This window comes from Scyliorhinus torazame, chromosome 2, assembly GCF_047496885.1.
Source record: "Scyliorhinus torazame isolate Kashiwa2021f chromosome 2, sScyTor2.1, whole genome shotgun sequence".
Classification (NCBI taxonomy): Eukaryota; Metazoa; Chordata; class Chondrichthyes; order Carcharhiniformes; family Scyliorhinidae; genus Scyliorhinus; species Scyliorhinus torazame.
Window position 1 is genome coordinate 26,644,319 of NC_092708.1, and position 23,122 is coordinate 26,667,440.

The 23,122-nt window shown below is 49.8% G+C and overlaps 2 protein-coding genes across 4 annotated transcripts in view; one reads left to right on the plus strand and one right to left on the minus strand.

The window, feature by feature from the left end:
- stam2 (signal transducing adaptor molecule (SH3 domain and ITAM motif) 2) overlaps positions 1–17,000 on the minus strand; it is a 93,792-nt gene extending 76,792 nt beyond the window's left edge. For 2 of the 3 annotated variants that reach the window (XM_072469787.1, XM_072469798.1), the window contains exon 1: positions 16,613–16,998. In XM_072469787.1, the coding sequence (XP_072325888.1) occupies positions 16,613–16,652 (40 nt within the window). In that variant the 5' untranslated portion in view covers positions 16,653–16,998. Of the gene's footprint in view, positions 1–16,612 lie in introns of all 3 variants that reach the window. The other variant, XM_072469808.1, reaches the window with a different exon arrangement.
- A 384-nt stretch (positions 17,001–17,384) lies between these two features.
- The window catches only part of hacd2 (3-hydroxyacyl-CoA dehydratase 2), a 52,368-nt gene continuing 46,630 nt past the window's right edge, over positions 17,385–23,122 (plus strand). Inside the window, 1 exon segment of the mRNA XM_072469822.1 lies at positions 17,385–17,573. Coding sequence (XP_072325923.1) covers positions 17,452–17,573 — 122 coding nt within the window. The 5' untranslated portion in view covers positions 17,385–17,451.

Here is a 23,122-nt window from a genome sequence, read left to right on the forward strand (position 1 = left end):
AATTCCACAGGCTCACCACTGTGCGAAGAAATGTCTCCTCATCCCTGTCCGAAATGGTTTACCCTGAATCCTCAGACTGTGACCCCTGGTTCTGGACACACCCATTATTGGGAACATCTTCCCTGCATCTACCCTGTCTAGTCCGGTTAGAATTTTATAAGTCTCGATGAGATCCCCCCCTCCCCTTATTCTTCTGAACTCCAGCGAGAACAATTCTAACTTTGCCAATCTCTCCTCATATCACAGGCCTGCCATCCCTGGAATTAATCTGGTAAATTTAGAACATATACTGAAAGATTCCAATACTTTGTCCAGATGAACAAAATTGCAGCAAAGTCGTGCCTGCCTTCCTGAACATGATGGAGAAGGAAACTTTAAACCTCCTGCAAAGTCTGGTGCAACGAGAAACTCCAGGCTTGAAAACCTATGGTGAGACTGTGGCAATATTGCAGGGCCATTTCTCACCTGAACACTTCGGTCATCGCCGGGGTTCAGGTTCCACAACCGTAACCAACAAGGTGGTGAATCAATCACACAATTTAAAGAAATTAGCTGAATTTTGTGAATTGGGATGGGTGTTGAATGGCACCAATAGAGACAGACTAGTGTGTGGACTGAGGAGCGAACCTATCCAGAAAAGACTATTAACAGGGTGCAACACAGACCTACAGAAAGCTTTAGAAATGGTGATATCTAAGCAACTAGCAGCTAAGGAAGCGCAACAATTACGTTCGAGCACGGAAGCCCATAAGGCATCAGTTGAATCCCGAAAAACCAACCCAGGTTTGAAATTGCCATTGATGCACAAAAAATGGGTGCACAGCAACCGGTTGCTGGAGTAAAGATGCAAAATGTAATAACTATAGTGAGCAAGTTTCAAACAGGAAACACAAAAATTAAAAACCAAATGCATCAAATGAAAAATCAAACAGAGGGAAAAAGATCCACATGATACAAAAAAAGGTGTGAAAAAGGACCAGAATTACAGTCAGTTGATGAACTGTCATTAAACGTACTGGCCACTGCAGGCGCAATGAACCTTTACTGGGTCTCTTGTACTGGCCTCTGCAGGTGCAATGAACCTTTGCTGGGTCACCTGTACTGGCTTCTGCAGGCGCAATGAACCTTTACTGGGTCTCCTTTACTGGACTGAAGGACAACCGGTGCAAACCAGGACCAAGTTGACAAAGGCTCAGCATACTGTAACAAGTGTGGTTCAGGATCAGGAATCATAGGATAAAGAGCTTATAGAAGATGCATATGAATGCTTTGGCAAAAACGAAGGTCAAAGGTATACTGAAAAATTCAGCAAGGATGTCCGGAACGCATTTACATGCACTTTGTAAATTCCGAACTAAGCAGAGGAACAAGAAATTGAGGTGCATCTCGAAGCACCTGACCATAAATAAGTTCATCAGAAAGAACATTCAGTATGGAAAAAGAGCTGCTACCTTCCTTCATGCATCAATGGTCAACAATAAAAACATTGCGGATTGTAAACAACAGCGACTACAGGAGTAAAAAGGAGCTGGCACAGAGACTCGAAGGATGTTCAGATGGGAGATGCTCCGGATGACCAAACGAAAGAGTTGGAGTTGCTCAGAGTGCAGTCTGCAACACCAACGTTCCTTTCCGATTTCACTCTGTACAGTAGCACCTGAAGTGCAATAAACATACCAACAGCAAGAATTACCGTAACCTGACTTTGCTTAACAACCCAATCCTAAAGACTAAATTTGATCTGTTCTTGAAAGGCTAGAACCTTTTTGGAAATCCAAAGGATCAACAGCTTCAACTAGGTTGTTTAAAAGTTGCATTCCAGAAATATGTCCCAAGAAGCGAGGGTAAAATCTGCGAGAATGAAACCTCGCGAGGGGAGACACAGGGTCTGACAGGGGCACACCACAATCTGGAGAAGGCACCACAGAGACTGTGCCATGAGATTCAGCTAAAAGTGGCCCTGGATGCAGGCTGGAGAGCTAGCAGTTGGCAACTAAAAGATAGATTGACAGCCTGGGGCAAAAACTAGCCTGTGAAGTGAAAGCTCTGAAAAAAAAACAGCCAAATCAGGTTTTGTGACACGAGAACAGGGCTAAATGCCACGTTTTCCAGAAAGGTCAAGAAATACTGGCATGGAACTATATAGCCTGAGAGAAGTGGATTAAAATCAAAATGTCTACTATCTCAGCAGCCACTTCCTTCAAGACTGGAGGATGAAACCCATCAGGACCTGGGGACTTGTCAGCTTTTATTTTAAGAATTTTCCCAGTATCCTTTCCTGAGCAATTCTAATTGTTTTAAGTTCCTCGCTCCTTTTCACCTCCTGATTCACAATTATTTCTGGGATGTTATTTGTATCCTCTGCAGTGAAGGCAGATGCAAAATATCGGTTCAATTCATCCACCATTTCCTTATTTTCCATTATTAATTCCCCACTCTCACGGAGGACAAATACTCATGTTACTTGCCCTCTTTACATATCTGTAGAAACTCTTACTATCAGTTTAAATTTCTATGATGTGGAGACGCCGGCGTTGGGCTGGGGTGAGCACAGTAAGAAGTCTTACAACACCAGGTTAAAGTCCAAGAGGTTTGTTTCGAATCACTAGCTTTCGGAGCGCAACTCCTTCCTCACCTGGTGTAAGACTTTAAATTTCTAGCTAGTTTTCACTTGTACTCTAATTTCTCCCTCCTTATGGATCTTTTAGTCATTCTTTGCTGTTCCTAATTTTCTGTCCATTCCTCTGACCTGCTATTCATCTTTGTGAAATTATATGGGTCTTCTTTCAATTTAGTGTTGTCTTTAACTTCTTTAGTTTGCCGTAGTGACGTTCCTTCCCTCGAGTCCCTCTTCCTTACTGGAATGTACATTTTTGTGAGTAATCCAAAATAGCTCCTTCAATGTGCACCATCGCAGCTCTACTGACCCATCCCTTAACCCAATTCCCTCGATCATTTTGGCCAAATCTTCATGCCCTCATAATTGCCCTTATTTATGTTTAAGTTTAAAACATTAGTCTTAGGTCTGCTCCTCTCGTCCTCAAATTAAATTTGAAATTCAGTCATAACCTAGGGATACCTTCACTATTAAGTAATTCATTAGTCCTATCTCATTGCACATTACCAGATCTGGTATAGCTTGCTCTCTGGCTGATGCTACAACTTGCTGCTCTAAGAAAATGTGGCAAAATCATTACGCACTCAACAACCAGGATGTGATTCATCCAATATATATGTAGATTAAAATCACCTATGATTATCACTATATCTTTTTCACAAGCATCCATCATTTCTAACTGTATACCAAGTCCTATATTGTGGTTACTGTTAGGAGGCCGATGAACCACTCCCGCAAGTGAATTCTTAATTTTCCCATTTCGCTCCTTTACCAATCTGGGGCAGGATTCTCCGCGCCGAAATAGCGATCGGCGCAGGGGCGGAAAATGGGCGTCAAACCCGAGATCGGGTCCGACGCCGTGCTCACGATTCTCCGGTGCCCAGAGAATCGCTGCCAATCACACGCACGCGGGCGATGCTGCGCCAGTCGGGGGTCATTGAAAGAGGCCCCCGCGGCGATTCACTGAGTGCAGCTGGTCAAGTTCCCGACGGAGTGGTTCTTTCATGGTTCCACCCGTCAGGAACTCAGCGTGGCGGCTGCGGTCTCAGTCCGTGGCCGCCCTGGTGGTGGTGGTGGTGGGGGGGGGGGGGGGGGGGGGTGGGATCTATCATTCACAGGGGGGGGGGGCCTCCAGGATGGCCAGGCTACCGATCGGGGGTCACCGATCCGTGGGCACATGCAATCTGGGGGGAGCCTATGTTTTCGGTGCCGATACGCAGTGAGGGTCGGCCATGGCGCGCGGGGCGGTCAACGCCGTGTGCATGCGCTGACCCCCGACCGCAAATGCAGGGCCCATATCGGCAGCCAGAGCTGCAAGGACCAGTCCGGGGCACTGCTGGCCTCCTGCAAATCGGAGAATCACCCTGGACTTTCTCCATGTAAGTCCAGAGTTATTCACATGTGTTGTTTCGTGGGTGTGCGGACATAGCCCTATTATTGGAGAATCTCGCCCCGATTCTACATCTGGATCTCCAGGACTAAGGTCATGTCTCCCCGTTGTATGAATGATATCCTTAATTAACAGAGCTACCCCTCTTTCCTCGCCTCCTGTCCTTCCTAGACGTCATGTACCCTTGGATATTCAGGTCCTGGTCTTTATCATCCTGCAGCCATGTCTTTGTACTGGTTATTCGATCATGCATGTTTATATATTTCTGTCTGCACCAATCTGCCTTGTTTTATCCGACTCAGTATTTGCTACATTTGAACATATTGTGCAATCTGCACATTTTGAAATTATGCCCTGTGTATCCAACATTAGGTCATAAACACATCTCAAAAAAGAACAATGGTCCCATTGTTAACCCCTGGGAGACTTCACTCTATACTTACCTCCAATCCAAGAACAATTGCTCACCAGCCCTCTCGGTTTTCCATTTCTTGGTTAATTCCATATCCATACTGCCACTCCCTCTTTAATCACTGGTCTTAAACGGCTAACTGAATCAGCACAAAAGCACAACCTACTTCAAACTGTGAACTGATGAGCATAACAGGCCTGCGAGGGAAATAACGCAAACATAATGCAAATTCTGTATTAGACAATCTAATCGTGCATTGGTTCTGATGCTGTGTGCATGCGAGCTTCACCCCCACAAATGCTCCAAGCGATCCTCCACCCTAAATTCTGAGAGACAGCTCCTTTTGGCACCATGGCAATAAAGCACTTAGGCTTGGGAAACGCTCATAAGAATGCAGCCAGAGAAAGAACCATTCGTAAGTAAACAAGTCTGGTCCACAGTGGAGGAAAGCGCAGGGGGCGACCTACGAGTATGGGGAAAAGGCTAGTCGGATGCTGGCACACCAGCTCCGTAAGAGGATGGCAGCGAGGGAAATAGGGGGAGTCAAAGATGGAAGGGGAGTCACGGTTCGGAGTGCGACGAAAATAAACGAGGTAGTCAAGGCCTTTTATGAAGAGCTGTACAGATCCCAGCCCCCAGCGGGGGAAGAGGGGATGAGACAATTCCTAGATCAGCTGAGATTCCCGAGGGTGGAGGAGCAAGAGGTGGCTGGTTTGGGGGCACCAATTGGGTTGGAGGAGCTGAGCAAGGGTTTGGGGAGCATGCAGGCGGGGAAGGCCCCGGGACCGGACGGATTCCCGGTGGAATTCTACAGGAAGTACGCAGACCTGTTGGCCCTGCTACTGGTGAGGACCTTTAATGAGGCAAGAGAGGAGGGGACCCTGCACCCGACAATGTCGGAAGTGACAATTTCTTTGATCCTAAAGCGGGACAAGGACCCACTGCAATGTGGATCGTACAGGCCGATCTCACTCCTCAATGTGGATGCAAAGTTGCTGGCAAAAGTGCTGGCCACGAGGATCGAGGACTGTGTCCCGGGGGTAATCCACGAGGACCAGACGGGATTTGTGAAGGGCAGGCAACTAAACACCAATGTGTGGCGGCTCTTAAACGTGATAATGATGCCATCGGAGGAGGGAGAGGCGGAGATAGTGGCAGCTATGCACGCGGAGAAGGCCTTTGACCGAGTAGAGTGGGAGTACCTCTGGGAGGTGCTGTGTAGGTTTGGGTTCGGGGTAGGGTTTAGCAATTGGGTTAAGCACCTTTACAGAGCCCCGATGGCGAGTGTAGTGACGAACCGGCGGAGGTCAGAGTACTTTCGACTGTACCGAGGGACGAGGGAGGGGTGCCCCCTGTTGTTCGCATTGGCGATCGAACCATTGGCCATGTCATTGAGGAAGTCTAATAAATGGAGGGGGGTGGTCCGAGGGGAAGAAGAGCATCGGGTGTCGCTATATGCGGATGACCTGTTGCTGTACGTGGCGGATCCAATGGAGGGGATGGTGGAGGTCATGCAGACTCTAAGGGAGTTTGGGGAGTTTTCGGGCTACAAGCTCAATGTAGGGAAGAGTGAGCTCTTTGCATTACAGGCGGGGGTCCAAGAAAGAGGGATAGGGGACCTACCGCTGATGAGGGCGGAGGGGAGCTTTCGGTATCTGGGGGATCCAGATAGCCAGGAGTTGGGGGACCCTACATAAACTGAATCTGACGAGGTTGGTGGAGCAAATGGAGGAGGATTTCAAAAGATGGGACATGTGACCGCTCTCGCTGGCGGGTAGAGTGCAGTCGGTCAAAATGGTGGTCCTTCCGAGGTTTCTGTTTGTGTTTGTAGTGAACTCGCCAACATTGAGGGCATTTAAAAGTTTATTGGATAAACATATGGATGATAATGGCATAGTGTAGGTTAGATGGCTTTTGTTTCGGTGCAACATCGTGGGCCGAAGGGCCTGTACTGCGCTGTATTGTTCTATGTTTCAGTGCCTTCCCATCGTGATCACGAAGGCCTTTTTTAAGAGAGTAGGCAGGAGTATTATGGGGTTTGTGTGGGCGAATAAGACCCCGAGAGTAAGGAGAGGGTTCCTGGAACACAGTAGGGACCGAGGAGGGTTGGCGCTGCCAAACCTGGGGAGCTACTACTGGGCAGCAAATGTGGCGATGATCCGCAAGTGGGTTATGGAGGGAGAGGGGGCGGCATGGAAGAGGATGGAGATGGCGTCCTGTAAAGGAACGAGCCTGGGGGCGTTGGTGACGGCACCGCTGCCGCTCTCGCCGACAAAGTATACCACGAGCCCGGTGGTGGCGGCAACGCTAAGGATCTGGGGCCAGTGGAGACGGCACCGGGGTGCAATGGGAGCATCGGTGTGGTCCCCGATCAGGGGTAACCACCGGTTTGTCCCGGGGAAGATGGACGGGGGGTTCCAGAGCTGGCATCGGGCGGGGATTGGAAGAATGGGGGATCTGTTCATCGACGGGACGTTTGCGAGCCGAGGGGCACTGGAGGAGAAGTTTGAGTTACCCCTGGGAAATGCCTTTAGATATATGCAGGTGAGGGCTTTTGTGAGGCGAAAGGGGAGGGAATTCCCGTTGCTCCCGGCACAAGAAGTTCAAGATAGGGTGATCTCGGGTGTATGGGTCGGGGAGGGCAAGGTGTCGGAAATACACCAGGAGTTGAAAGAAGAGGGGGAAGCGCTGGTAGAAGAGTTGAAGGGTAAATGGGAGGAGGAGCTGGGGGAGGAGATCGAGGAAGGTCTGTGGGCTGATGCCCGAGGTAGGGTTAATTCCTCCTCATGTGTCAGGCTCAGCCTGATACAATTTAAGGTGGTCCACAGAGCGCACTTGACGGGGGCAAGGTTGAGTAGGTTCTTTGGGGTAGAGGACAGATGTGGAAGGTGCTCAGGGAGCCCGGCGAACCATGTCCATATGTTTTGGTCATGCCCGGCACTGGTGGGGTTCTGGAGAGGAGTGGCGGGAGCAATATCTCAGATGGTGAAAGTCCGGGTCAAGCCAAGCTGGGGGCTAGCAATATTTGGAGTAGTGGACGAATCGGGAGTGCAGGAGGCGAAAGAGGCCGGCATTCTGGCCTTTGCATCCCTAGTAGCCCGGATCTTGCTAATGTGGAAGGAGGCAAAGCCCCCCAGCCTGGAGGCCTGGATAAACGATATGGCTGGGTTCATAAAGTTGGAGAGGATTAAGTTCGCCTTGAGAGGGTCTGCGCAGGGGTTTTACAGGTGGTGGCAACCGTTCCTAGACTATCTCACGGAGCGTTAGAGGAAGGTCGGTCAGCAGCAGCAGCAACCTTGGGGAGGGGGGGTGGGGGGAGACTGCCTGGGATGGTGGATGAGCAAGAGATAACATGAAGGGTTGGGGAAACTGGCACGTACGGGTGAGGGCCAGTGTACAAAGCTGTGTAAATATATCATTTTGCCATGTATATATCTTGCTCTGCGCGATTTCTCTTTTTTTTTTGTTATTGGGGGGGGTTATTGTTTGTAAGGGAGAAAAATTGTGTTAAAAAAACTTTAATAAATATATATTTTTTTTAAAACCAAACAAGTCTGGTCAAAATATGGGCTAAAGATTTTGGCACAGTTCACAAGTGTAAAATATCCCCCACAGCTGACTTGGTGCAACTCCTGACGTGAAGCATGCAGTTTGAAAACCTGTCCCATTCGGAAAACCAAATGATCATTGGATTCTGGTAACTTGCAATACTGTAGATCAAATTCACGAATCCTTCAAGGACAGCACGGTAGCACAGTGGATAGCACTGTTGTTTCACAGCGCCAGGGTCCCAGGTACGATTGCATGCTGGGTCACTGTCTGTATGGAGTCTGCACGTTCTCCCAGTGTGCACGTGGGTTTCCTATGGGTGCTCCGGTTTCCTCCCACAGTCCAAAGACATGCAGGTTAGGTGGATTGGCAATGATAAATTGCCCTTAGTGACCAAAAAGGGTTAGGAGGGGTTATTGGGTTACGGGGATAGGGTGGAAGTGAGGGCATAAGTGGGTCGGTGCAGACTCGATGGGCCAAATGGCCCCCTTCTGCACTGTATGTTCTATGTTCAAGGCGCAAAAGGGAAGAAATTAGTTTTCCTGGTGTTTGTTATAACCGGAGGTTCACAGCAGTGTTCATTCATCAACAACACTCAAGACAAAGAAGGCTATTTGTTAGTTTTATTTCAGCTTCCATTCGTCGAGAGAAATCTGTTCCCTCCATTCTTCCAAATCCCCAAAGCAGCTGATTGCATCTTAAAACGATTCGAAGACTCTGCTCTCCAAATTCATCCAGTGGGCATCACTAGTACGGCTAGCGTTCGTTGCCCATCCCTAATTGTCCCTAGACGGAATGGCTTGTTCGGCCATTTCAGAAGGCATTTAAGAATTAACCACATTGCTGTGCTTCTAGAGTCCCATGTAGGCCAGACCAGGTAAAGATGGTAATTTCCTTTCCATAAGCACCTCACCAGATGGGTTTTTAAATGACAATTGCCAATGGTTCCATTCGTTGAAGGACACAAGCTCTTCTGTTCTTTCCTAATCATTGAAACAAGATGTCAGCCTTGCGAAGGAGGTCTTGAGGCATAATGTGTATGTAGTGTGTCTGCCTCCGAGGCAGAAGCTCCAAGTTCAAGTCCCGCTCCATGACCTAGTGGCCAAAGAAGGTGTACATATGACACGGCCAAACAGGTATAGTATAGCAGGCAGTATCTAAGAAAAGATGTGCTGGCCTTGTAAAGGGTCCAGAGGAGGTTCACAAGAATGATCCCTGGAAAGAAAAACTTGTCATACGAGGAACGGTTGAGGACTCTGGGTCTGTACTCGTTGGGAGTATGGAAGGATGAGGGGGGGATCTTATTGAAACTTACTGGATACTACGAGACCTGGATAGTGTGGACGTGGAGAGGATGTTTCCACTTGTCGGAAAAACTAGAACCAGAGGACACTAAAGGGGCGAAATTTTAAAACTGAGATGAGAAGGAATTTCTTCAGCCACAGGGTGGTGAATCTGTGGAACTCTTTGCCGCAGAAGGCTGTGGAGGCCAAATCACTGAGCGTCTTTAAGACAGAGATACATAGGTTCTTGATTAGTAAGGGGATCAGGGGTTATGGGGAGAAGGCAGGAGAATGGGGATGAGAAAATATCAGCCATGATCGAATGGCGGAGCAGACTCGATGGGCCGAGTGGCCTAATTCTACTCCTATGTCTTATGGTCTTGAGTGGGAGAGGCCATTCGGCCCAAAAAAATGACATTTTTTTCCTTTGGACCCACGCCGAAGAATCACTGAAACGACTACACGATGACATTAATAAGTTCCATCCAACCATCAGACTCACCATGGACTACTCTCCAAAATCAGTTGCATTCTTGGACACACTCGTCTCCATCAAGGAGGGTCACCTCAGCACTTCGCTTTACCGCAAACCCACGGATAACCTCATGATGCTCCACTTCTCCAGCTTCCACCCTAAACACATTAAAGAAGCCATCCCCTATGGACAAGCGCTCCGTATACACAGGATCGGCTCAGACGAGGAGGAGCGTAACAGACATCTACAGACGTTGAAAGATGCCCTCGTACGAACGGGATATGGCACGCGACTCATCGATCGACAGTTCCAACGCGCCACAGCGAAAAACCGGACCAACCTCCTCAGAAGACAAACATGGGACACAACCGACAGAATATCCTTCGTCGTCCAGTACTTCCCCGGAGCGGAGAAACTACGTCATCTTCTTCACAGCCGTCAACATGTCATTGATGACGATGAACATCTTGCCAAGGTCATCCCCACACCCCCACTACTTGCCTTCAAACAACCGTGCAACCTCAAACGAACCATTGTTTGCAGCAAACTACCCAGTCTTCAGAACAGTGACCACGACACCACACAACCCTGTCATGGCAATCTCTGCAAGACGTGCCAGATCATCGACATGGATACCACTATTACACGTGAGAACACCACCGACCAGGTACGCGGTACATACTCGTGCGACTCGGCCAACGTTGTCTACCTCATACGCTGCAGGAAAGGATGTCCCGAAGCGTGGTACATTGGCGAGACCATGCAGACGCTGCGACAACGAATGAACGGACATCGCGCAACAATCACCAGGCAGGAATGTTCCCTTCCAGTCGGGGAACACTTGAGCAGTCACGGGCATTCAGCCTCTGATCTCCGGGTAAGCGTTCTCCAAGGCGGCCTTCAGGACCCGCGACAACGCAGAATCGCCGAGCAGAAACTTATAGCCAAGTTCCGCACACATGAGTGCGGCCTCAACCGGGACCTGGGATTCATGTCGCATTACATTCATCCCCCACCATCTGGCCTGCGAAATCCGACCAACTGTCCTGGCTTGATACAATTCACACCTCTTTAACCTGGGGTTACCCCATCTCTGGATCTGTAAAGATTTAATCACCTGCTAATGCTCGCATTCCAAGCATTGTTTGGCATCTTTGAATTTGTCTATATATGTGTTTCTGGAACAGACCTCTGCATTCACCCGAGGAAGGAGCAGTGCTCCGAAAGCTAGTGACATCGAAACAAACCTGTTGGACTTTAACCTGGTGTTGTAAGACTTCTTACTAGGTCATAGAAGGCAGAGAGTAGCAATGAAAGGGTGCTTTTCTGATTAGAGGGCTGTGACTAGTGTTCTGCAGGGATCAGTGCTGGGACCTTCGCTGTTCGTAGTATATATAAATGATTTGGAAGAAACTGTAACTGGTCTGATTAGTAAGTTTGCGGACGACACAAAAGGTTGGTGGAATTGCGGATAGCGATGAGGACTGTCAGGAGGATACAGCAGGATTTTGATCGTTTGGAGATTTGTGCGGAGAAATGGCAGATGGAGTTTAATCCGGACAAATGAGAGGTAATGCATTTTGGAAGGTCTAATACTGGTAGGGAATATACAGTGAATGGTAGAACCCTCAAGAGTATTGACAATCAGAGAGATCTAGGTGTACAGGTCCACAGGTCACTGAAAGGGGCAACACAGGTGGAGAAGGTAGTCAAGAAGGCATCCAGCATGCTTGCCTTCATTGGCCAGGGCATGGAGTATAAAAATTGGCAAGTCATGTTGCAGTTGTATAGAACCTTAGTTAGGCCACACTTGGAGTATAGTGTTCAATTCTGGTTGCCATACTACCAGAAGGATGTGGAGGCTTTAGAGAGGGTGCAGAAGAGATTTACCAGGATGTTGCCTGGTAAGGAGAAGTTGAATAAACTCGGTTTGTTCTCAGTGGAACGACGGTGGTTGAGGGGCGACCTGACAGAGGTCTATAAAATTATGAGGGGCATAGACAAAGTGGATAGTCAGAGACTTTTTCCCAGAGTAGAGGGGTCAATTACTAGGGGGCATAGGTTTAAGGTGCGAGGGGCAAGGCTTAGAGATGTACGAGACAAGTTTTTTTTTTTTTACACAAAGGGTAGTGGGTGCCTGGAACTCGCTGCCAGAGGAGGTGGTGGAAGCAGGGACGATAGTGATGTTTAAGGGGCATCTTGACAAATACATGAATAGGATGGGAATAGAGGGATACGGACCCCGGAAGTGCAGAAGATTTTAGTTTAGACGGGCAGCATGGTCGGCGCCGGCTTGGAGGGCCGAAGGGCCTGTTCCTGTCCTGTACTTTTCTTTGTTTATTATTAGAACTACGGAGGTTGAGGGGCAACCTGATCGAGGTCCACAAGATTATGAAGGGCATGGATAGAGTGGATGGGCAGGCACTCTTTCCCAGGGTGGAGGGGTCAGTCACTAGGGGGCATAGGTTTAAGGTCCATGGGGCAAGGTTTAGAGGAGATGTGCGAGGCAGGTTTTTTCCGCAGAGGGTTTACGCAGAGCGCATGGAATACGTTGCATGGAGGGATAAGGCATAAGGAAGTGCTGAGGGTTTTGGCCAAGGTTGGTATCATGACTGGTACAGGCTTGGAGGGGCGAAGGGCCTGCTCCCGTGCTGTATTGTTCTTTGTTAATTACAGAAAGAAAAAGGTGGAGTGCTCTCAGGTCCTTTTCGCTAATGGTGCGACACAGAGGCTTTTGGACATGGCAGGAAAAGCATAACGAACTGGAATTTCCAGTATACAAGTAGAAAACGCTCCATAACACAGCAGCTTTTCGATGAGGCAGTGTATCTGCAGGCGTTGCTCACTGGACTCGAAAATCAAGGGAAGCAAGCTTTTGCTTGAGGGTCACTTCCAGAATGTGGCAAGGACGGTCGTTCTGTAACACCCCACAAGACTAGCTCCCGATTACAATTAGGCAACTATCGCCAGTTAGCAAATGAATGCAAAGCAACCGCCTCTCCCCACCTTGGGAAAAAATAAGACTACAGAAGTTCTATTCGCTAGCTCAATTCTTGTGGGGTCTTTTCACCACCTAAATAGGAGATGGTATGGGCCTGTCACAATTATCTCCTTTGCAAAGAGCAAATCCAAAATCAGTCAATTCTGGGAGCATTTGAAACAAAAGGTCCTGAACACGCAATCACCATCTGTGGAGAGTCAAGGTCTCTTTGTGAGCCTGTTGACATACACAACACAGTTGCGAAAATACTGTGACCAATGAAATCGCCTCTGCTCTGTACCATCACTGCATAAAATACTCACAGTAACAAGCAGAGTCTCTGCTTGCTGGTAGAGACGTGAAAACACTGCACAGATCAGGAGGCCCAAATTCTTGATTTGTGCTTTTTATCCTATTTATTCTTTCATGAAACATGTGCGGTACTGGCCAGGCCCTTGAACTGGTTTTAGAAGAATCATAACAATCCCAACAGTGCAGGAGACCATTCGGCCTATCGAGTCTTCACCGACTCTCCTAAAGAGCACCCCAACCAGGTCCCTATGAGGCAGCTGTGCTAACTACTGTGCCACCCAGCAACAATAATAATAGTTGTACTATTACGGAGATTACTTTATCTTCCAGATTTTTATTTATTTATCAATTATATTTAAGTTCAACCAGCTGCCAGGGTGGGATTTGAACCTATATCCTCCGAGCAGTCTGGACCTCTGGATTACTAATCCAGTGACATTACCACAATACCACCATTATATAATTTGTGCTGGTTACAACCTGGATCGCCTGGAACTCAATTCAGGGCCAACATTTAGTGGAGGAATGGGCTGACAAAAATCATCCAAGGTTCCCACTCCTGACTGCTGTGCTGGGAGGTCTAGCAGAAAGTACGTACATGCAGATGTTTGTTGAAGACAGGCCCAGGCTCTACTCTGCCGCTCTCTCAATCAGTAAGGTTTCTGACATTCACCCGACGAGCACACGCCAATCGCCACTTGCCAACAACAGAATCTGCCTCTGTCACACTCCACGGCGATGCTGTCCAGACCCCTAACAACTCACATCACTAGTTCTTCTGCCAATCACCTTAAAATCAGCATTTGATTGCACCCTTATGAAGCTCCTCAGGACCTTTCGCTATCCAAAGATTCCCCACAGTGCAGAAAGAAGCTATTTGGCCCATCAAGTGTGCACCAGCCCCTCGAAAGGACACCCTACCTAGGCCCACTCCCCCACCCTATCCCCGTAACTCCATCTAACCTGCACATATTTGGGCTCTGGGAGAAAACTGGAGCACCCGGAGAAAACCATCTAGGTTTAAAAAGGTGCTGGATGCTGTTGATCTAGGTCTCCAGCTACTTAAATATCTATATAGCAAATGTCCACACTTAATAAGAGTAAGAGTAGGCCATTGGACTCATTGAGCCTGCTCCACCATTCAATAAAGTCATGGCTCATTTGATTGCAGACGTAACTGCTGATATGCAGTCTGTCCCCAGTATCCCTTGGCTCCCTGGTCAATTAAAAACCTAACTTGATGTTTAATATTCAATGACTCAGCCTTCACTCCTCTCTGAGAACGGAAATTCTAAAGACTAACCACCCTCCTCATCAATCTTACATGGGAGACCCTGGATTTTAAAACTCTGTCCCCTAGTTTTACTTTCCCCCACAGGAGGAAACATCCTGCTAGTATGCATCCTGTCAAGTCCCCTCCGAATCCTGCATGTTTCAATAAGATCACCTCTCATTCTTCTAAACTCCAATGAGTACAGGCCCAGCCTGTTCAACCTTTCCTCATAAGATAACTGTTTCTGGCCCACAGGGAGGGACATTAATCTTTATTATTGTCACAAGTAGGCTTACATTAACACTGCTATGAGGTTACTGTGAATATCCCCTAGCTGCCACCCTCCAGCAGCTGTTCGGGTACACTGAGGAGAATTCAAAATTGTCCAATTCAACTAACAGCACGTCTTTTGGGACTTGTGGGAGGAAACCAGAGCACCCGGAGGAAACCCACGCAGACACGGGGAGAACGTGCAGACGCCACACAGGCAGTGACCCAAGCGGGAATTGAACACGGGACCCTGGTGCTTTGAAGCAACAGTGCTAACCACTGTGCTACCATGCCCACAAGACCTATTAACAGATAGCCCTTTAGAGTCGTAGAGTTTCACAGCACAGAAAGAGGCCCTTCGGCCAATCATGTACGCATTGGCTGTCAAGCACTTATTTACTCGAATCCCCATTTTCAGCACTTGGTCCGTAGCCTTGGACGCTATGGCATTTCAAGTGCTCAACTAAATACTTTTTAAATGTTGTGAGGGTTCCTGCATATATCACACTTTCAGGCAGAGTTCAAGATTCCCACCACCCCTGGGTGAAAAAGCTTTTCCTAATCATCCCTCAACCTGCTGTCTCTTACCTTAAATCTGTGCCCCCTGGTTATTGGCTCCTCCACTTAAGGGAAAAGTTCCTTCCATCCACCCAATGTGTGCCCCTCAAATTGATACATCTCAATCAGGTCCCCCCTCAGCCCGAAGGAAAACAACCCCAGGCCAACAAGCCTCTCTTCATATCTGAAATGCTCCAGCCCAGGCAACATCCTGGTGAATCTCCTCTGCCCCCTCTCGTGCAATCACATCCTTCCTATAGTGTGGTGACCAGAACTGCACTCAGTACATAGAACATAACAGCGCAGTACAGGCCCTTCAGCCCTCGATGTTGCGCCAACCTGTGAAACCAATCTAAAACCCATCTACACTATTCTCTTATCATCCATATGTTTATTCAATGACCATTTAAATGCCCTTAATGTTGGTGAGTCCACTACTGTTGCAGGCAGGGCATTCCACACCATTACTACTCTCCGAGTAAAGAACCTACCTCTGACATCTGTCCTATATCTATCACCCCTCAATTTAAAGCAATGTCCCCTCGTGCTAGCCATCACCATCCGAGGAAAAAGGCTCTCACTGTCCACCCTATCTAATCCTCTGATCATCTTGTATGCCTCAATTAAGTCACCTCTTAACCTTCTTCTCTCTAACGAAAACAGCCTCAAGTCCCTCAGCCTTTCCTCATAAGATCTTCCCTCCATACTAGGCAACATTCTGGTAAATCTCATCTGCACCTTTCCAATGCTTCCACATCCTTCCTATCATGCAGCGACCAGAACTGCACACAATACTCCGGCTGTGCATGTTATACAGCTCCATCAGAACCTCCCTGCTCTTATGTACAGGGAGCCGGTTTAGCGCAGTTGGCTGGGCAACTGGATTGTGAGGCAGAGCAAGGCCAACAGTGCGGATTCAATTCCCGCCTTCTCAACCTTGTCCCTCGCCTGAGGTGTGGTAATCCTCAGGTTAAATCACCACCAGTCAGCCTCCCAAAACACATCACCTCACGGTTTTCAGGGTTAAATTCCATTTGCCACTGTTCTGCCCGTCTGACCAGCCAGTCTACATCGTCTGTTAATCTCGGGCTCGCCGTTTACCGCACCACCAAATTAATAATAATAATAATCAATGGTCACAAGTAGTTCACAATGAAGTTACTGTAAAAAGCCCCTCGTCGCCACATTCCAGCACCTGTTCAGGGAGGCCGGTACGGGAATTTCCGTGTCACCTATGAACTTGGTGACCAAATCTCCTACTTTCAATGATAATTGGGGGGGGGGGGGGGGGGGGCTGGCAGGAGCAGGAGGAGCCGAATGGCCTCTTTCTGTGCTGCATCATGCCAGGATCAGCCCAATCCTGTCTCCTGCCTTCCTTTTAAGACGGTGACACAGGTCTTGGTGCCACATGCCTATAAAAAATAAGCGCCTGCCTGCTGATGTACAAATCCCAAAGCCCGAACATCAGGGGCAAGATCACTTCAGAAACTTACCGACATCCACGTCGAAGGGGTTGGTGGCGAAGAAGGGCATGGTCTGCGCCTGAAGACCTTCCAATGCGGGGGGAGGAACAGACCCTTCCAGGGGTAGGCCGCAGCCAGGCCTCGGCGTTTCCTCGTCTCTAAGCCCGCGGCGCTCGCTCCTCCGCCGGCCTCTGGCGCATCCTAAGGGCCGAGGCCTTCGGCGAACCCCCTCCTCCCTCAGACACTCGCTTCCTGCGCCGCCGACACAATCCGCCCGACTTCAAATGGCGTCACTGGAGGAGGGGGGGGATAGAAATAAAATAAATAATAACTTTGGAAGCCGGTCAGGTGACTCCTTTTCGCCTCCGCCCTGCTTTCCTTCCATTGGAGGGGGGGCGAGGAGGGGGGTGGCGGCTGGTCGTCCGGCGCGGTCCTCCAGCGGCTTCAGCCGGGCCAGGGGGCAGCACCGAGAGCGAGGCGGCAGGCGTAATGCGCAGTCAGCCGGGCCAGGGGACAGTACCGGAGGTAGCGTGGCAGGCGCAATGCGTAGTCAGCCGGGCTAGGGGGCAGCACCGGGAGAAGCGCGGCAGGCGCAATGTGTCGTCAACGGGCAGGGGGCAGCACCGGAAATAGCGCGGCAGGCGCAGTGCGCAGTCAGCCGGGCCAGGGGGAAGCACCGGGAGGTGCAGTGCGCAGTCAGCTGGGACAGGGGGGCAGCATCAATACCAGGGCGGCAGGTGCAGTGCGCAGTCAGCCGGGCCAGAGGGCAGCACTGAAGGAGAAACGCAGTAGGGTGTCATTGGCGTGTGGGGGTGGAGTCAGCGCCAAGCAGATAGTGCGCGGCGGGGCTCAGTGACGGTCTGATCACCATGGCGGCGGCGGCTGGGAGCGGGTTGGAGCAGAAGCGTGATGGGAACCTGAGGAAAAGACGGGGACCGGGACCCATCGCCACCGCCTATATGGTCGTTTACAACGTGGTGATGACGGCCGGGTGAGAACATGCACTTTGGCTGTAAGCTGGGCTCCAGACCGCTTCTATTGGAGCTAACCGGGGCAGGGACAGTCCACAAATTACCACATATCTTTGTAAACGTATACAAGTCACTACCATGTTTACACATGGCTTTAAGTAATATAGAAATCATGCTTTGGGCTTAGGTAGTAAAAGCAACATTGCAAATTCAAAAGCAGCATTCGACTTCACTCTTCTATAGTCTTCATTCGTGCAGCGCTGCTGCTTATTTATGGATGGTCCCTAAATGAGTAAGACAAGTACAGTGGTACTGGGTGGAGAATTTTATTATTTGTGGGGGATGCATATGAAATGCAGTAAGATCAGGCGTGTATTCTGCAAGTGGGTGGCGTCCTCTTTTTAATCAATCCCCCCCCCCCCCCTCACCTTCCACCAAGCCACATTTGCATGGTTGACCCAAATGAAGAACTCCATGTGCAGATCACTGGTGAAAATCATTGTAATGCAGCAGTGGACTTTGCATATCTGTGCCAATGTTGTGAAACCAAACTGACTTTGTTCCCCTTTAGCTCCACTCTTCAGGGCGGTAAACTGGGAGACTGCTATTGCTGGATTGTACAGACTGAACTGAGTTGGCAGACTTTGATGTGGAGAAGACTGGTGGCCGGCCGGGGGCTCAGTGCACATTTATCTAGGCAGATGGAGAGCATGTGTTTATCTCTGACTGGCAAATATTTGGGAGCAGGTTGACTACCTGCCCTTGGATTGTAACATCTTCTGAAGGGTTTTAATTTTATCTGTTCTGCCCTACATACAGAAAAAGTGGTGTGTTATGTTCCTGGGGGAGCGAGAGCGATTGTAATGTTCAAGGTTATCAGAAGATTTCTTGATATTTATAGCACACTCAGTTGCAGGTTTGGTATGAAATGCAGCAACTTGTAATTATATGGTGGTCGTGTGGGGGAGCACCCGCTGCGCCACTCCACAAAGTGAATACTGAAGGGGGCAGGGCAGGCGTGGGTAGGGGGTACAGTAAAAGAGAGGCTTCGTGAAGACTCAAAAAGGAAATCAAAGGTTTGTAAAACATGGGGATTTCTCCAAGTGCTACACAGAAGTGCTTTTGAAGTGTAGAAAACACAGCAACCAATTTGTGCTCTGCAAGCTTCCACATGCATACAAACATATTAAATTGTAGCAGAAGTAGGCCACTCAGTACCCCCCCCCCCCCCCCCCCCCCCCCCCGCCGCCCAAGTCTGCTCCACAATTCAATAAGCTCGTGGCTGATCTGCTTGTGTTGAGTTCCACGTTCCCGTCTCTTCCCCCCCCCCCCTGAAAACATTTGATTCCTGCCTAACAAGAATCTTGTCTCCCTCTGCCTTAAAAAATATTCTCATGACCCGCTTCCATCTTCCAAGGCAGATCATTTATAGTCGCAAAATCCTCCTGAGATAAAAAGATTTCTCATCTCTGTCGTAAAAGTGTGACCCCCTAGTTCTGGACTCTCCCACGAGAGGAAATTTCCTTTCCACATTCACCTTGTTGAGACAGTTGAGGATTTTGTATACTTCAATCAAGTCACCCCTCACTGTTCTAAATTCCAGCAGCAACAAGCCCAGTCTGCCCAACCTCTCCTCCATATGCATGCAGCAAGCAAGATAATGACCGGACAGTTAGTTTTTTTTCAGTGGTGTTGGTTGGGGGATATATGTTGACTAGGACTCCAACCTGAGGAGGAGTGGGGAGCTTCCGTCTGCTCTTCATTCGAAAATGTCACCAAATCTAGTACGGTTTGATGCCTCGACAGAAAGACAACACCTTTGACAGTCTGTCGGAGAGGGACATCTGTGCAAGAAGATCCTGAGGGATCTTGACAAGGTGGATGTGGAGAGGATGTTTCCTCCTGTGGACAAATCTGGATCTAGGGGTCACTGTTTCAACATAAGGGGTTGGGTATTTCGGACAGGGTTGAGGAGAAATGTTTATTTAGCTCTGTCAGTCTACGGAACTTTCTTCCTCAAAAGGCAGAGGAAGCAGAACCTTTGAATATCTTTTAAGGCAGAAGTAGACAGATTCTTGATAAGTGAGGGCATGAAAGGTTATCCGAAATGTGGAGTTGATATTGCAATCTGAGCGGCAATGATCTCATTAAATGGTAGGCTCGAGTGGCCTAATGTTTGAACCATCTAAGGAAGAAGGATGAAGTGAGCAATTTGGGAAAGGTGGTTTTCAGAAGGGGAGCAGGGTTGTACGGGTGAAAGGTCAGATTGTAACACTGGCTGAGGGGTAGAACATAGAACATACAGTACAGAAGGAGGCCATTTGGCCCATCAAGTCTGCACCGACCCACTTAAACCCTCACTTCCACCCTATCCCCATAACCCAATAACCCCTCCTAACCTTTTTGGTCACTAAGGGCAATTTATCATGGCCAATCCACCTAACCTGCACATCTTTGGACTGCGGGAGGAAACCGGAGGAAACCCACGCAGCACGGTAAATTGGTTAGCACAATTGCTTCACAGCTCCAGGGTCCCAGGTCCGATTCCTGGCTTGGGTCACTCTCTGTGCGGAGTCTGCATGTTCTCCCCATGTCTTGCGTGGGTTTCCTCCGGGTGCTCCGGTTTCCTCCCACAAGTCCCGAAAGACGTGCAGATTAGGTGGATTGGCCATGCTAAATTGCCCTTGGTGTCCAAAATTGCCCATAGTGGAGACTTCCGGGTGCGGCGATGACCAGCTAAGTCGCACGTTTCGGCACCTCCCGTTTCAACGGACTTTTGGGCTCTTATCGGGAGCTCCAACGGAAATTTTCAAAGGCTAAACCCAGTGTGAGGCGACATAGGAAGGAGTCCCCCCAGGTGTGGATCGAAAGAAGTGATAGTAGTGGCCAGATTGTGGAGGATCCTCTGGAGCAGTGGCAGAGAAGGGAAGGGAGAAGCAAGATGGCGGCTGAGGGAGCCCAGTTGGTATGGGGCCTGGAACAACAGGAGTTCCTCCGGCGATGTGTGGAGGAGCTCAAGAAGGAGGTGCTGGCGCCGATGCTGCAGGCGATTGAGGGGCTGAAGGAGACGCAAAAGACCCAAGAGGTGGAGCGAAGGCAAAGGCTGCCGAAAATGAAGACGAGATACAGGGCTTGGTGGTGAAGACGGAGACACACGAGGCGCTACACAAGAGGTGTATGGAGAGATTGGAAGCCCTGGAAAATAGCTCGAGGAGGAAGAACTTAAGGATTTTGGGTCACCCGAAGGGGCAGAGGGAGCGGACGTTGGGGCGTACGTGAGTGTGATGCTCCTTACCTTAATGGGAGCTGAGGCACCGACGGGCCCCCCTGGAAGTGGAGGGAGCGTACCGGGTCCTCGTGAGAAGACCAAAGGCAGGGGAAATACCGCGAGCAATAGTGGTGAGATTCCACCGCTACAAGGACAGGGAGATGGTCCTGAGATGGGCTAAGACAACACGGAGCAGCAGATGGGAGAACGCGGTGATCCGCGTCTACCAAGATTGGAGTGCGGAGGTGGCGAGAAGGAGGGCGAGTTTCAATCGGGCCAAGGCGGTGCTCCACAGGAAGAAAGTGAAATTCGGAATGTTGCAGCCGGCAAGACTGTGGGTCACACACCAGGGCAAACACCACTACTTCGAGACGGCAGAGGAGGCGTGGACATTCATTCAAGAGGAGACGTTGGACTAGATTTGGGAAAGGATGTTTGGAATGAAGTAGCGAGGTGGTGGCAAGAAATTGTAAATCAGATGGGGGAATCTTTTCCCCTCGAAGGGGGGACACACGAAGAAATGTGGGCGCTGGTGGGGAAGGAGAGAGGGAGCTGCGCCATTAGGGGTGGGGCCGAGAGAGAAGCGCGGGCTCTGTTCCCGCGCTATGGAAACTGGCGGGAAAAGGGGGTGTAGGAACGAGGGGGTCTCACACGCAGGGAGGCTAAGCATAAACGGGGGAAGCTGAGGTCAGCCAGAGTTTGCTGACTCGGGGAAGCAATATTGGGGGTGCAATCAAGCTAGAGCGGGATCTAGCGGTGGGGGGTGGGGATTAACTGGGTTGCTGCTGCTGCTAAGGGGAAGGGGAGCTGTTACGAGATGAGATGGTCGGGACGGGAGGATGCCATCTGGGGGACAAGCGGTTGCGTGGGAACCGGGTGAGGAGCTGGTTTAAAAAAGGGGATGGCTAGTCGACGAGGGGGGGTGGTAAAAAGCCCCCCAACCCGGTTGATCACGTGGAACGTGAGAGGGTTGAATGGGCCGATTAAGAGGGCAAGGGTATTTGCACACCTAAAGAAGCTAAAGGCAGATGTGGTTATGCTTCAGGAGACGCACCTTAAACTGGCGGATCAGGTCAGATTAAGGAAAGGATGGGTGGGCCAGGTATTCCACTCGGGCTTGGATGCGAAAAATAGAGGGGTGGCAATACTGGTGGGGAAAAGAGTATCATTTGAGGCGAAGACCATAGTGGCGGACAGTGGGGGTAGGTACGTGATGGTGAGTGGCAGATTGCAAGGCGAAGCGGTGGTGCTGGTGAACGTATATGCCCCGAACTGGGATGATGCGAACTTTATGAAGCATATGTTGGGGCGCATCCCGGACCTGGAGATGGGAAAGTTGGTAATGGGGGGGGGGGACTTCAACACGGTGCTGGACCGGTCCAGATCTAGGACCGGGAGGAGCCCGGCAGCGGCCAAGGTGCTTAAGGGCTTTATGGAGCAGATGGGAGGAGTGGATCCCTGGAGATTTACTAGACCGAGGAGTAAAGAGTTTTCCTTCTTCTCCCACGTCCATAGAGTGTACTCCCGGATAGATTTCTTTGTCCTGGGAAGGGTGCTGATCCCGAAGGTGGCAGGAGCGGAGTACTCGGCTATAGCCATTTCAGATCATGCCCCACATTGGGTAGATCTGGAACTAGGTGAGGAAAAGGAGCAACGCCCACCTTGGAGATTGGACATGGGACTGTTGGCGGACGAGGGGGTATGCGGAAGGGTGAGGGGATGTATTGAAAGATACCTAGAGGTTAATGATGATGGAGAGGTAGTATGGGAGGCGCTGAAGGAGGTGGTGAGAGGGGAGCTGATCTCCATAAGGGCCCATAAGGGGAAACAAGAGGGTAAAGAAAGGGAGAGACTGATTGGGGAGATCTTGAGGGTGGATAGGCAATATGCGGAGGCTCCGGATGAAGGGCTATACAGGGAAAGACGGAGACTACACACGGACTTTGACTTGTTGACCACGGGTAAGGCGGAGACGCAGTGGAGGAAGGCACAGGGAGTACAGTATGAATACGGAGAGAAGGCGAGCCGACTGCTGGCCCAACAACTTAGGAAGAGGGGGGCGGCGAGAGAGATCGGAGGAGTTAGAGACGAGGAGGGAAGGATGGAACAGAGAGCGGAGAGGGTGAACGGGGTATTTAAGGTATTCTACGACAGGCTGTATAAGGCCCAACCCCCGGAAGGGAAAGAGGGAATGATGCATTTCCTAGACCAGTTGGAGTTCCCGAAGGTTGAGGAGCAGGAGAGGACAGGACTGGGAGCGCAGATTGAGGTAGAGGAGGTGGTAAAAGGAATCTGAAGCAT